General features: G+C 50.3%; 1 protein-coding gene across 1 annotated transcript; it reads left to right on the top strand.

Moving 5' to 3' along the window:
* Window positions 1–12,956: 12,956 nt before the first annotated feature.
* Window positions 12,957–13,892, top strand: LOC137676999 (olfactory receptor 14J1-like). The gene has a single exon (XM_068424191.1). It carries the CDS (start codon window positions 12,957–12,959, stop codon window positions 13,890–13,892), a length of 936 nt encoding a protein of 311 aa, XP_068280292.1.
* The last annotated feature ends 156 nt before the right edge of the window (window positions 13,893–14,048 follow it).

Below are 14,048 nucleotides of genomic sequence, written 5' to 3'. Positions count from 1 at the left end.
AATATCTAATGACCCTTTCTGAGAAGAAGTTCTTCCTAATGTCTAACCTGAGCCTCCCCCGATGAAGCTTGAGGCTATGTCCTCTCGTTCTATTGCTAGTTGCCTGGGAGAAGAGGCCGACTCCCACTCCACTAAAACCTCCCTTCAAGTAGTTGTAGACTGCAGTAAGGTCACCTCTGAGCCTCCTCTTCTCCAGGCTAAACAACCCCAGCTCCCTCAGCCGTTCCTCATAGCTCAGACCCTCCAGAGCCTTCACCAGCTTAGTTGCCCTCCTCTGGACTCACTCCAACACCTCAACATCTTTCTTGAAGTGCGGGACCCAGAACTGGACACAGGATTCAAGGTGCGGCCTCACCAGTGCCGAGTACAGAGGGACGATCACCTCCCCAGGCTGGCTGGCTACATTATTCCTAACAGAGGCCAGGATGCCATTGGCCTTCTTGGCCACCTGGGCACACTGCTGGCTCACGTTTAGCCGGCTGTCGATCAGCACCCCCAAGTCTCTTTCTGCTGGGCCGCTCTCTAACCACTCTTCTTCCCAGCCTGTAGCACTGCATGGGGTTGTTGTGGCCAAACTTGTTCTTGTTGAACCTCATGCTGTTGGTCTCGGCCCATCTATCTAACCTGTCCAGATCCCTCTCTAGGGCCTTCCTACCCCCCAGCAGATCGACAATACAATCCAAGCACTCCCTAACATACAGTGCTACGCCACTGCCTCTCCTGCTTTGCCTGTCTCTCTTAAAGAGCTTATAGCCATCCATAGCAGCACTCCTGTCATGAGAGTCATCCCACCACGTTTCTGTGATGGCAACCACATCATAACCTTCCTGCTGTACAGTGGCTTCTAGCTCTTCCTGTTTGTTGCCCATACCTCGTGCATTGGTGTAAATGCACTTCAGCTGGGATAACGGTCTTGCCCCCAACGAAGGCCTGTCGCCCCTAGGTTCATTTCTAGTTGCCCTGATCTTATCCCCCTCCCCCACTGAACCTAGTTTAAAGACCTCTTGATCAGCCCTGCCAACTTCTGGGCCATAACCCTTTTCCCCTTCTGACTCAGCTGTTCCCCATCCGGCATAAGCAGGCCTGGTGCCATGAAAGCCGCCCCGTGGTCAGAGAACCCAAAATCCCACCTACGGCACCAGTCTCTTAGCCAGGTATTAATCTGTTGTATTTTCATAGTCCTTTCCTTATTTTCAACTAACACCGAAGGAATTGATGAGAATATAACCTGTGCAACTGCCCCCTTCACCAAACACCCCTTCACCAAACACATTCCTGCGAGGAGCAGAGAGTTGGACTTGATGATCCTTATGGGTCCCTTCCAACTTGAGATATTCTATGCTTTGAGGATTCTGGGTGCTATTGAAAGGTATTTAAAGGACAATGTAATCATCAGGCACAGTCAACATGGGTTCAGAAAGTCCTGTTTCCCAATTGGAGATATTCTATGATTATATGATTTTTTCCTTCAGGTTCCTCTCATTTGCCAGCTGCTGCCTTTTTGAGTTTCAGCTAGTTAAAATCTTTCCTGTCTTTCAACAGTCTAATTGTCTCCTTAGACAGCTCTTTAATTATGTTCGTATCAATCCTTTGTTATCTGCCTATCTAAAACATTTCTCATAAGATCATCCCTTGTAGAAAGGTGACCTCATTAGAGGCAGCTTGTACTCAGCATATGGTTACAGAGTGTGTTTTATTCTTTATGAAATTTTATCACGCTTCAGGTTTTTTTTTCCGTGCAAATAATAAAAATTCTTCTGTGCCTGTGTGCAGCCAGTTCTCCAAGGAGAGCAGGTGGGAGATGGTACAATGGAGCTGTAACATCAAGCTGCAAACTTTGGTGGAGAAGTCTGATGTAAAGAACAGTGACCTAAGTCCCAGGTGGCCAATGACAGAAATGGTGGGGTTGGGGAAGTGAGGAGCAAAGTTGTCCACACAGTGTCAAACCTCAAGGGACTCTCTTCCAAGCTGCTAGGAGAATGCTTCTATCATCTCTTCTTTAAACTGAAAAGTAATACAAAAATATCTTTAAAATAAAAACCCCTCATTTTTATTAGCTGCACTTTGAAATCTTCCTCCTTAACTACACTGTGAAACCTCTCTAATCAGCTGTACAAGTCTTGAAGACTTGAAGAAAATTAGAGGAAGAGACATGGCTTGTTAGGGCTTTCTGTATTTTAACGAGCCCCAAGGTGTATTGGATGCTGCCTCCCTGAACCTCAGGTACTGAGAGAAGATTGAAGAAACTGCTCAAGAAGTCAGAAGCAAAACTCAAAGTACCTGGAAGTATTAATGGGCCCCACTGGAGGCCATTACTGACAAAGCCTCCCCAAGGACTCGTTAGAGCAGATAATTGGAGGCTGTGATTGCAGGTAGGCAAAGGCCCTGTGCAGGTGGCTGTAATGCTGAGAAAACCCTTTGGTTTGTTTGATGAAGCAGAAAGGCCAAGCCCTGAACTCCCAGGCCCTGGGAAGGCAGATCTTATCCCTCACACATGGCTCAGGGCTCTTCCTGGCGGCAGTGAGATGTGAGGGTGAGAAGTGAGAAGCGTAGGAAAAAAATCTATGACATCTCCTGACCTCCTCAAGCAGGGGAAATGAAGTCCAGAGCCTCAAAAGAAAGTTTCTCCTGGTAGGCCTCAATGGCAGAAGCAACTTCCATGGCCAACGGCACAAAGCCCTCAGTCCTCTTGAGCCTTTTAGTCTGGCCAGAGCCCTTGGCCATCTCTCCTGCAGGCTGTCCTACACTGTCCCATGACTGCACCTCTTTCCCTTCAGGCTGCAGACACCCATCTTGCTTTCCCACCTAGCTCTCACCCCAGCATTTCTATACCTTCACTGATGTCTCTCCATTCTCGCTGGCTGTTCCTTGAAACACAAAGCCATGGACTGTTCCAGACTCCCTCTGGGTGACCTCTTACACCACAAAGGTTACTGTTTGAGTGACATTTCTTTTTCCTCTCCTCCAGTCTGAACCTTCCAAGCTGCACTTTGTGGAGATTGCCTCTCTTCCCACTACTAAGAAAATCTCCATCATCTCTGAAGCCACCCTTCAAGCTGGTGCAGGCTACCCCTGTAGTGCCCTGAGCCTCCACTTCACCAGGCTAAAGAAGCCCAGGGTCCTCAGCAGTCCTGGGTTTCTACAAAGGCCCCAAACCCCATCCTGATGGGTCTTGACTAGAACCTCTCCAGTTCCTCACTATTCCTTCAGACTGGGGAGCCCCACACGAAGACACACTAGTCTAGATATGTCCACTCCAGTGCTGAGTCAGGGGGGATGATAACTCTGTTGTCTGGGTGGCCACACTCCTCCCAGTGCAGCCCTGTATGCAGTTGGCCTTATTAACTGTGAGCACGCACCACTCACTGCTATGGCATCCCTCGTAACGCCCAGGCCCTTCTCCTCAGGGTCACTCCTGAGCTGTTCAGGTCCCAGCCTGCCCTCATGTCTGGGGTTATTCTGTCCCCGTTACAGTACTCTCAGCTTCTCCTTGTAAAACTTCATGAGTCTTCCACTGCCAAATCCCAGAGTTTCTCAAGGTCCCCCTGGAGTGAAGCTCTGTTTTCACAGCTGTTAACGTGTTTGTATAGATGGCCCAACAAAGTTGTTGTGCCTCTGATTGGATCACAGCATGAGGAACTGTAGGACACTCCAGATAATAGAAGGAGGTACTAGTTTAATGGAACTTCTGACCAAGGTACGAATTCTCACAGTGCAAGCTCAGAAACCCCAAATGAAGGTATAAAAAAGAAAAAAAAAAAGGGCAAGGGAGTACAGGGGACAGAGAGATGGGCTGTTTACAAGGGGTGGTACAAGGATGGTCAATGGGAAGAAATTGTGAGTGGGAAGAGAGGAAAAAAGGAAATAAAACTTGAAGCAAAGGAAATGATCAAGGCTGTTGGGGGGTACCTGCCAAGCAGCCCTTCATGTGAGCTACAATGCCTGGAGTCTAGGCTTGAAGGGGGAGGGGGATAACACCTGGCTTGCTGGAAACGAGTCTTGGGGTGGAGTGCCAGAGCTGGGGGAGAAACTGATAGCCCAGCTGAGTGCATCTACACCAACGCACGCAGCATGGGTAACAAACAGGAGGAGCTGGGGGTTATTGTGCAGCAGGAAATATATGACATAGTTGCCATCGTGGAAACATGGTGGGATGACTCGCATGACTGGAGTGCTGTAATGGATGGCCACAAGCTTTTCGGAAGGGACAGGAGAGGAAAGAGAGGCGCTGGGGTGTCTCTGTACTTTAGGGAGTGTTTTGATTGTATGGAGCTTAAGGATAATGACAATAAGGTTGAGTGCCTATGGGTAAGAATCAGGGGGAAGGCCATCAAGGCAGATATCCTGGCAGGTGTCTGTTATAGACCACCCAACCAGGATGAAGAAGCAGATGAACTGTTCTACAAGCAGCTGGCTGATGTTTCACGATCATTTGCCCTTGTTCTAGTAGGAGACTTTAATTTGCCAGATGTCTGCTGGAAACTCAACTCAGAGGAAAGGAGGCAGTCTAGGAGGTTCCTGGAGTGTGTGGAAGATAACCTCCTAACACAGCTGCTTAGTGAGCCCCAGGGGAGGTGCCCCGCTAGACCTGCTGTTTACAAACAGAGAAGCGCTGGTGCGAGATGTGGTGGTTGGAGGCCATCTTGGGCACAGCGACCACAAAATGATAGAGTTTTCAGTTCTTGGGGAAGGAAGGAAGGGGGTCAGCAAAACCTCTACCTTGGACTTCCAGAGGGTGGACTTTGGCCTGTTTAGGACAGTGGTTCAGAGAGTCCCATGGGAAATGCTTCTTAATAACAAAGGGGTCTAGGAAAGCTGGACATACTTTAAGAAAGAAATCTTAAAGGTGCAGGAGCAGGCCATCGCCATGAGCTGAAAGAGGAGCTGTGGGGGAAGAAGTCCGGCCTGGCTGAACAGGGAGTTTTCGCAGGAACTTAGGGGAAACAAAGAAGGTTTATGATCTTTGGAAAAAGGGGCAGGCAACTCAGGAAGAGCACAAGGATGCTGTTAGATCATGTAGAAGGAAAATTAGAAAGGCAAAAGCTCAACTAGAACTCAATCTGGCCAGTGCAGTAAAAGATGATAAAAAGTGTTTTTATAAATATATAAACAAGAAAAGGAGATAAAGGGAATATCTCCATTCCTTATTGGATGTGGGGGAGAACACTGTGATCACGGATGAGGAAAAGGCTGAGGTGCTTAATGCCTTCTTTGCCTCAGTCTTTCACGGTAAGACTGGTTATCCTCAGGGCAACTGCCCCCCTGAGCCATAGACAGGGACGGGGAGCAGAATAAACCCCCTGTAATTCAGGAGGAAATAGTTAGCGACTTGGACACGCACAAGTCTATGGGACCAGATGGTATTCACACAAGGGTACTGAGGGAGATGGTGGAAGAACTTTCTAAGCCACTCGCCATTATTTATTATCAGTCCTGTCTAACTGGGGAGGTCCCAGATGACTGGAGGCTGGCCAATGTGACACCTATCCACAAGAAGGGCTGGGAACTACAGACCTGTCAGCCTGACCTCGGTGCCTGGCAAGGTCATGGAACAGATCATCTTGAGTGCAATCACACAGCACCTAGAGAACAACCAGGGGATCAGGGCCAGTCAGCATGGGTTTAGGAAAAGCAGGTCCTGCCTGACCAACCTGATCTCTTTTTATGACCAGGTGACCTGCCTGTTGTATGAGGGGAAAGGCTGTGGACGTAGTATACTTGGACTTCAGCAAAGCCTCTGATACTGTCTCTCACGGCATTCTCCTGGATAAGCTGGCAGTCCACAGTTTGGACAGGTTCACTCTTCGCTGGGTTAAGAACTGGCTGGATGTACGGGCCCAGAGAGTGGTGGTGAGCGGTACCACATCCAGTTGGTGTCTGGTCACTAGTGGTGTCCACCAGGGCTCAGTACTATACCCAGTCCTGTTTAATATCTTTATTGATGATCTGGATGAGAGTATCGAGTGTACCCTCAGTAAATTCGTGGACAACACCAAGTTGGGTGGGAGTGTTGATCTGCCTGAGGGTAGGAAGGCTCTGCAGAGGGATCTGGACAGGTTAAATAGATGGGTCAAGACCAATGGTATGATATTCAACAAGGCCAAGTGCCGGGTCCTACACTTTGTCCATAACAACCCCACACAGCACTACAGGGTGGGGGAAGAGTGGTTAGAAAGTGGCCCAGTGGAAAAGGACCTGAGGGTATTGGTGGACAGCCGGCTGAACATGAGCCAACTGTGTGCCCAGGTGGCCAGGATGGCCAACAGCATCCTGGCTTGTATCAGGAATAGTGTGGCCAGCAGGACTAAGAAAGTGATCGTTCCCCTGTACTTGGCACTAGTGGGGGAACCCCTTGAGTACTGTGTCCAGTTCTGGGCCCCTCACTTCAAGAAAGACATTGAGGTGCTGGAGCAAGTCCAGAGGAGGGCAACAAAGCTGGGGAAGGGTCTGGAGGGTCTGACCTATGAGGAACAGCTGAGGGAACTGGGATTGTTTAGCCTGGAGAAAAGGAGGCTGAGGGGAGACCTTATCGCTCTCTACAACTACCTGAAAGGAGGTTGTAGCGGGGTGGGGGTCGGCCTCTTCTCCCGGGCAACTAGTGACAGGACTAGAGGACACAGCCTCAAGCTTCACCAGGGGAGGTTCAGGTTAGACATTAGGAAACATTTCTTCTCAGCAAGGGTCATTAGCCATTGGAAGGGGCTGCCCAAGGAGGTGGTGGAGTCACTATCCCTAGAGGTGTTTAAGAAAAGACTAGATGTAGCACTTAGTGCCATGGTCTAGTTGACACAGTGGTGTTAGGTCAAAGGCTGGACTCAATGATCACAGAGGTCTCTTCCAACCTAGTTGATTCTGTGATTCTGTGGTATGTCCTGCCCCCCTGCTCACAAATGGAGGAGTGGGGCAGCATGGCCTTATATGGTATGTCCTACTCCCCCCTCCCCTTGCACACAAAGGAGGAGCATGGCATTTTACAGAAGAAAATGTCAAAATTTTACATAAGAAAAGGTCAAAAGACAAGGATGTCTTCCAAGACATGTGCAAGAGAACTTTACTGACTGACCTCGCCCATACACTTGTTTGCTGCTAGAAGAGACCAGAGCAACGTGGCTGAAATCAGCAAAATTGCAATAAAATCGTTCAAATTCAGCTAATAATATGGCTTGGAGGTGAAATTACCCCCCAGTCAGAGGAGATTTTTTAATTTTCTTTACAGCCTAAAGCACCACATAGGGCAGGAGATATGCCAGGACAGCTCAGGAGGGATCACACTCCTCTGGACCAAAAACTCAGGTGTTCCTCAGAACCTCAGGAGGCATCATATGCTGATAGCTCCCTTTGTTTGGGGAAGTGGTCAAATGACCTGTCTCCATTTTGGTAGTGGTGTCTTAGATGCCTGGCTCATGTGCACACTCCATGCATGCTGACCTTCACTGAGCAACAAGGTCTGACATCAGAGCTGAGCCTGCTTTGAGCTGTAGGTTGCACTCGGGACCTCTGAAGCTCCCTTCCACCCTGAATTGTCCTATGAGTCTATGACTTACATACCATCCATTTAGAGAAAGAGGTACATGTTTAGATACCCTCACCTCCAGCTGAATCCCTTTTCCTAAGGAATGCTGCAGGAGCTTGCAAGACAAGGTCGTGGAAGTGGCTGAAAGGGACTGGCGGGAGTCTCCAGCTGAGCCTCCCGCCCAGAAGGAAGCTGTTATCAACCCTAGGGTCAAGTTGGCTGCAACACGCCAGAGTGGAACCTGAAGTCCTCTAAAGATGGGAATCACAGACACTCTCTGAGTGTCCAGTAGGTTTCTAGGGTCTCTTGGGACAACTTCTTCACACAGATGCCAGGTAGGCCAAAAAAGGTGATGCTCACCTGACTCTGGCCCTTGCAAAAGAGCAAGTGCTGATCAGGGATGTAAAAACCATTGTCAACCTTGGCTGTAGTGACCATGAAATAGAGGGTGAAGAATTTTGCCTTTTCAGGGGACTTTTGGTGGGAATTCCATGGGCAGCAGCGCTCAAGGGCACCAGACCTCAGTACAGCTGGTCTTTCAGGACAGAATCTTTCAAGCACAAGATCTGTCTGTACTAATAGACAGGAAAACAGATATCTCAGGAGACCAGCTTGGCTGAAGAGGGAACTCATCTGGAAGCTCCATAGAAAAAAGAAAGCATATAGAAGGTAGATGCAGGGACTCAAAAAGGAAATTAGAAATAGGGATGGCTGTAGCGAAGGCAAAGCTTTCCTAGTGTTGACCCTTGGTGCAAGGGCATCAAGAGGAGCTCTTACTACTTCAGAAACAGTTAAAGAAGAAACAAGGAAAATATTTGGCCACTGGTGAATTTAGTAAGAGTAGGTGGAGGTAGATCTGAGATACTCTATGTCCTCTTTGCCTTAGTCTTCCCCAGCATGGTCTCCCAGGCCTTTGAGACTTGAGGCAGGACTCTGGAGGAGAAGAACCAGCAGTGGATGTGGATCAATTTCTCTGTTGAAGTGAGATCCTCTATCCAAAACTTCTCTGCTTCCCTTTTTCTATGGAGCTTCCCAACAAGTTCCCTGTTTAGCCAAACTGGTGTCCTGAGATGTCCACTTGTTTGCTGGAATATCAGCATGGACACTTTATGCACTTAGAGGAGGTTGTCCTTGAAAAGCAGTTGCACTGAATTCTTCTCCCCTTGAGTGATACTGCCCACTGAAAGTTCCCGGCCTAGACCAAAGTCTGCCACCCTGACACCCGGCATCTGCACTCTGCTGCTCTCCTTCTGCACTCCCCTTGGGAGCTGAGACCCCACTCTCTCATTGCTACTAGGGCCAAGGTTGACAAGGATGGCACAGGTTTTGAGATCCAGGTAAGCATCACATTTGTGGGCCCATCTGGCAGCTGTGCTAAAAAGCTACTGCAAAGGACCTCCAGACATCTAAAGGAGCATTTGCACTCTGCTGTCCTGTGAATGTCAGGGGGTGGTGGTGCCACGCGCCCACTAAGCCTCTCTCTCACCCCCACTCCTTCTTCACTCACCTTGGTGCCTGCAGGATTGTTTCTCTCACATGTTTCTCACTCTCTCTTACAGCTGCTGCACACACTTTTTAATCCTTTATAGAATCATAAAATGGTTTTGGTTGGAAAGGACCTTTAAGATCATCAAGTGCAACCACTAACCTGGCACTACCAAGTCCACCACTAAATATATCACAGAGGTGCCACTAGAATTGCTTATTGGCTCAGGTTTTGGGCCTTGGTTGGTCCATTTTGAAGCCAGCCCTCCCTCACCGCTACCAGACCCTTGCCATGTAGACTTGATACACAGGGTCATTAAAGTCTCCAATAAGATGTGAGGTCATTGATCCCAGGACTTCCTCAGGCTGGCTAAATAAGCCTTTGTCCCCTTCCTCTCCCTGATTCTAGGTTCTTTATGTCAGAGCAGAGATGTGCTGGACCTCAGCCATGGCACCAGGGCCAAGCTCAGATGTGTAACAAAGCAAGCTGGTACCACATGCCCCAGGTTTCATGCAAGCCAAAGGTTTGCTTCAGAGCATGCTGGGGTGGATGGCAGGTGGCAATGTAAAGAGGAAATGAGGTGTCGCTCGGAGAGCAAATCCTGCTGTCCTCAGGATGAGAGAGTTGCAGGGCTGGACTGTGCAGCCCTGTCGGGAGAGGGCTTTGCTGTCTGTGGAGTCTCTGTAGCCCTGGAGGGCCTGTGGTGCAGGTGAAGCTGATCTCCAGAAAAGACAAGGTGCTTTTGAAAATCCCCTTAGCTATGCACATGTCGTGTTCCAGGAACACTGGAAGTCATTGATCTGTTCCTTAATTGCATCATCAAAGGGATGACCAAAGGATGTGGGAGAAGCACTGCCTACATCTACTGGATAGAGATGGGTCAGGACTTGCTTCACTGCAGTTGCTTGAATGAAAGGGAAGACCATGTCTGAGGTTCTCTTGGGGCCTGTTACATGGCTGCTCTGAATGGGGATGGTGTTCCTGCAGGTCTTGTGCTATCCCTGCTGGCTGCATGCGGTTGTGCTGGAGAGCCCTGGTATCTCAAGTAGCACCACATGAGGTAGTTAACCTTTACATTGTGCAGCTGCCCTGAATTAGGTTAGGCATTGCAGGGGTGTCTAAGAGAAACCTGCCATAACTGCCAAAGGAGATCTGGTAAATACATCTGGTGGAGAAGAGAGAGAGACACTTAGCTCTCCCAACGGCAATGACTCCGTTTGCTCAGAGGAATAGCTCGACAGGATGCCCTGAATGTAATGAGCAGGATCAGGCTTCATTGTCCTAAATATGGGCATCTGCTGTCACTTCAGCTGGCCAAAGGAATGCCCCACTGGCCTCCAAAATGATGACCCCAGACACTGCCCTGTCCCTCTGAATTGCTCCATCAGAACTTACAGTTACTGCAAGTGTCTTGGACCAGCTCTGGCACCTCAGGTGTCACCTGTGGTTTGCATGGGTACAGGAGATTCCTCCCTTTCACTGTCTGGGTGTCCTGTCCCATAGCGGGACAAGAGGAGGTGATTCTTCGACCTAACTCTCTTCTAGGTGAAATGACATGGATGGAAAGAAGTGTCCCTCTCCAGCTGAGGGAGGGAAAACAAGGGATGACTTCAGCCTGTTTCACAGCAGGTTCCCCTGGAGCCCCAGGTTCACCTCGAGGGATCCCAGAGGGGACAGAGAAAGTGCTGCCTTGGGCTGGTCCCTCTGCTGCTGAGCTGGGCGGAGCTCCTGGGATGGAAGGAACACATGGCAACCAGACAGCGCTGTAGAGAGACAGCTGTGCCCAGGAGCAGCTCCTCTGCAGAGCGCAGCAGGGCTGAGGGCACTGCCTGCAGGCAGCAAAGACAGACAAGAGAAGTGAGAGAGATGTTAAAGGCAGTGTGGGGTGGAAGAAGAGATGAGAGCTCACGGGGGCAGAAATCTTCACAGCCCTTAACAGGGTAAGTCTCTGACTGCAGAGCAATGCAGAATAGTGCCTGGATGTGTCTCCAAGACCTGGCACATGCCACAGCTGACAGGACCTTGCTCCAGAGCAGGGATTGCTTGCTACCCCATCGGAGGGACAGGTCAAAGCAGCTCCCTTCTACCAGGGATGGCTGCAGGGGTGTGAAGCCAGGTATGCAGCCAAGGGTGCCCAGGGCTGTCCTTCTGAGTAGGGTCCCTACACCCCGGGGGGCTGCATGCTGGGACAGGGACTCTTCCTTCTGCCAGAGTCACGCTTTCCACAACTATGTAGGAAGAAGTTCTGGGTGGAAGGAGCAACCCCCGGCAGGGCAGGGCAGGGCAGGCAGGGCAGGCCAGGGTAAGGCAGGGTCCTTCTGCTCTCAGGAGAGTGCTGTATGGGTCAGAGTTTCTCACAGCTTCATCTCTACCTCATGACATTTCTACGGGAACTTATCAAGGAGCACATCAACTCAGCAACATCTTCCCCTTTCCAGCCACATCAGGTTTTCTGTGATCTGGTCTTTAGCCCCTGCACACGCAGAGATGCCCCTGGGCAGTGCCCTGCCCCTGGGAGGTGTTTGCAGGGTAGAGGTGAGTTCACGGCAAGTGGGATGGGGTTTGTGAGCACTGACAGGGAGTTGAGCTGGGGACAGGGAGACGGCTCCTGGCAGGAAGAGCTCCAAGCAGCAGAGACACAGGCAGAGAGTGAGAGGGAGCTGCTGCCAGAAACACTGGGGAGGGGGATGTGGGCACCTCCTTGTCGTCCCTGTGGCACAGACACCTTCCTCTGAGCAACTCCTCCCTGGTCTCCTTTCCCAGCCTAAGCAGAGCCTCTGCCCTCCAGCCCATGGGGTCTCAGGCGTGCATTGCCCGTGCAGCAGCCAGAGCCCAGAAAAGGACAAACTTCAGATTTCCATCTGTCTTTGCATGTCCCTCCACCCTTGGCAGAAACACTGTGGCATTTCATGCCCATCCCCTCCTGCCTGTGCTGCCCTTGTTCTCACCGTTGGATTTGCTGAGTCTGTGTGGGGGGTGGGTGTCGGGAATGGCAGGTTCAGCTCCTGTTCAGATGCCAGCCATTTGGGTCCTGCTATGGAGATGTGTCTGTGGGAGCAAAGTGCCCAGGTCTCCTCCAGGCAACTTCAGGACATTCAGCTGTTTCTCTGGGTGTCCCGCTGGGCTGCAGGGTGCCCTGCAGAAGGGCACAGCTCTCCCACACTATCTCCGTGCTGTCTAGGATCCTCATGGAGAAAACCCTTCAGTACTAAGGCCACAGAAATGCTGCTGGGCAGCTGTACATGGGCAGCTGCAATGATCCCTCTGTGTCCCAGTCTGGGAGAGGAGAGCTGAGATCCTCATCAGGTACCCTGAGAAAAGGTGAGGAGTCTGTCAACTTGCTCTTTGAACCTGGATTCCTCTTCTCTCAGCAGTGTCCAGTTCCTTTTTAGGGGAACACCTGAGTGTGATCATCCTCCAACTCCAAGCTACCAGCAAAGAGCAGTTGAGAACAGGACTGATGGACAGAGCAGCTCTCCTCACTCTGCACTAAGACAGTCCCTTCGCCTCTCAGGACCCACAGGATTTCACTTGGAGTGCATGAGAACAACCATCCAAAACCACTCCTAAATGTGGCAGGTGCAACTAGAACAAAATAAACAAATCAAAATCCCCTCAGCTCTGTTCTGCAGCTGGGCAAATTGTCAACAACAGTTCTGAAAAGCTTTTTGATATATCATGAGTACTTTTAATTTGAGATCACCCTGTGTTCCTAGTTCCCTCTTGCTGCACAGCAAGGACTCCTCAGGAGCCCATTACAGAGTCTGTCTCCCAATGGCCGCCTCAGGCAGCAAAACCTGGAGCTCAAGTGAGGGAGCTGCACAGCAGAGAGTTCTTCCTGAAAAGAGAGAGTCTGAGTGTGGGATTGCTATGAGACATGCAATAGGTTTTGCTTGGAGAAGTCTGGCCTAACTCAGTACTGCCTTTTCCTTCTCAACAGATAACCATAGCCAGCAAATGTCCAACAGCAGCTCCATCACCCACTTCCTCCTCCTGGCATTCACAGATATGTGGGAGCTGCAGCTCTTGCACTTCTGTCTCTTCCTGAGCATCTACCTGGCTGCCCTCCTGGGAAACAGCCTCATCATCATTGCCATAGCCTATGACCACCGCCTCCACACTCCCATGTACTTCTTCCTCCTCAATCTCTCCCTTCTTGACATTGGCTCCATCTCCACCACTGTCCCCAAGTCCATGGCCAATTTCTTCTGGGACACCAGGGCCATCTCCTACTTGGGATGTGTTGCCCAGGTCTTCTTTGTATTCTTCTTGTTTGGTGCAGAGTATTCTCTTCTCACTGTCATGGCCTATGACCGCTACGTGGCCATCTGCAAACCCCTGCACTACGGGACCCTCCTGGGCACCAGAGCTTGTGTGCACATGGCAGCAGCTGCCTGGGGCAGTGGGTTTCTTAATGCTCTGCTGCACACGGCCAATACCTTTTCCATACCACTCTGCCAAGGTAATGCTGTGAACCAGTTCTTCTGTGAAGTGTCCCAGATCCTCAAGCTCTCCTGCTCACACTCCTACCTCAGGGAAGTTGGGCTTCTTGGCACCACTTTTGTCTTTGGTCTTGGGTGTTTGGTTTTCATTGTGCTGTCCTATGTGCAGATCTTCAGGGCCGTGCTGAGGATCCCCTCTCAGCAGGGACGCCACAAAGCCTTTTCCACATGCCTCCCTCACCTGGCCATGGTCTCCCTGTTTGCCAGCACTGCTATGTTTGCCTACCTGAAGCCCACCTCCATCTCTTCCCCATCACTGGACCTGGTGACGACAGTTCTGTACTCAGTGGTGCCTCCAGCAGTGAACCCCCTCATCTACAGCATGAGGAACCAGGAGCTCAAAGAAGCTTTGAAGAAACTGATTCAATGGGTTCACCTTCAGCAGCAGTAAACTGCCTATCTATCTCTCCTCACAGGCTGTTCCCAGCTTTTCTCAGGGCAGGCTTGTGATTTGTTTTTAATCTGTGATGATCATGTTCACACAGGAATGTTTGTATTCACTCCACATCTACAGAAGCATGATCCTACTGTGCTAAATAACACATAA

The sequence above is a fragment of the Nyctibius grandis genome (genome assembly GCF_013368605.1).
Source record: "Nyctibius grandis isolate bNycGra1 chromosome 34 unlocalized genomic scaffold, bNycGra1.pri SUPER_34_unloc_1, whole genome shotgun sequence".
Classification (NCBI taxonomy): Eukaryota; Metazoa; Chordata; class Aves; order Nyctibiiformes; family Nyctibiidae; genus Nyctibius; species Nyctibius grandis.
Note: the sequence above shows the minus strand (reverse complement) of the source record. Positions and strands in the feature narration are given on the sequence as shown.

Coding starts and splice junctions, on each gene's coding strand:
- LOC137676999 (XM_068424191.1), top strand. CDS start 12,957: ATGTCCAACAGCAGCTCCATCACCCACTTCCTCCTCCTGGCATTCACA.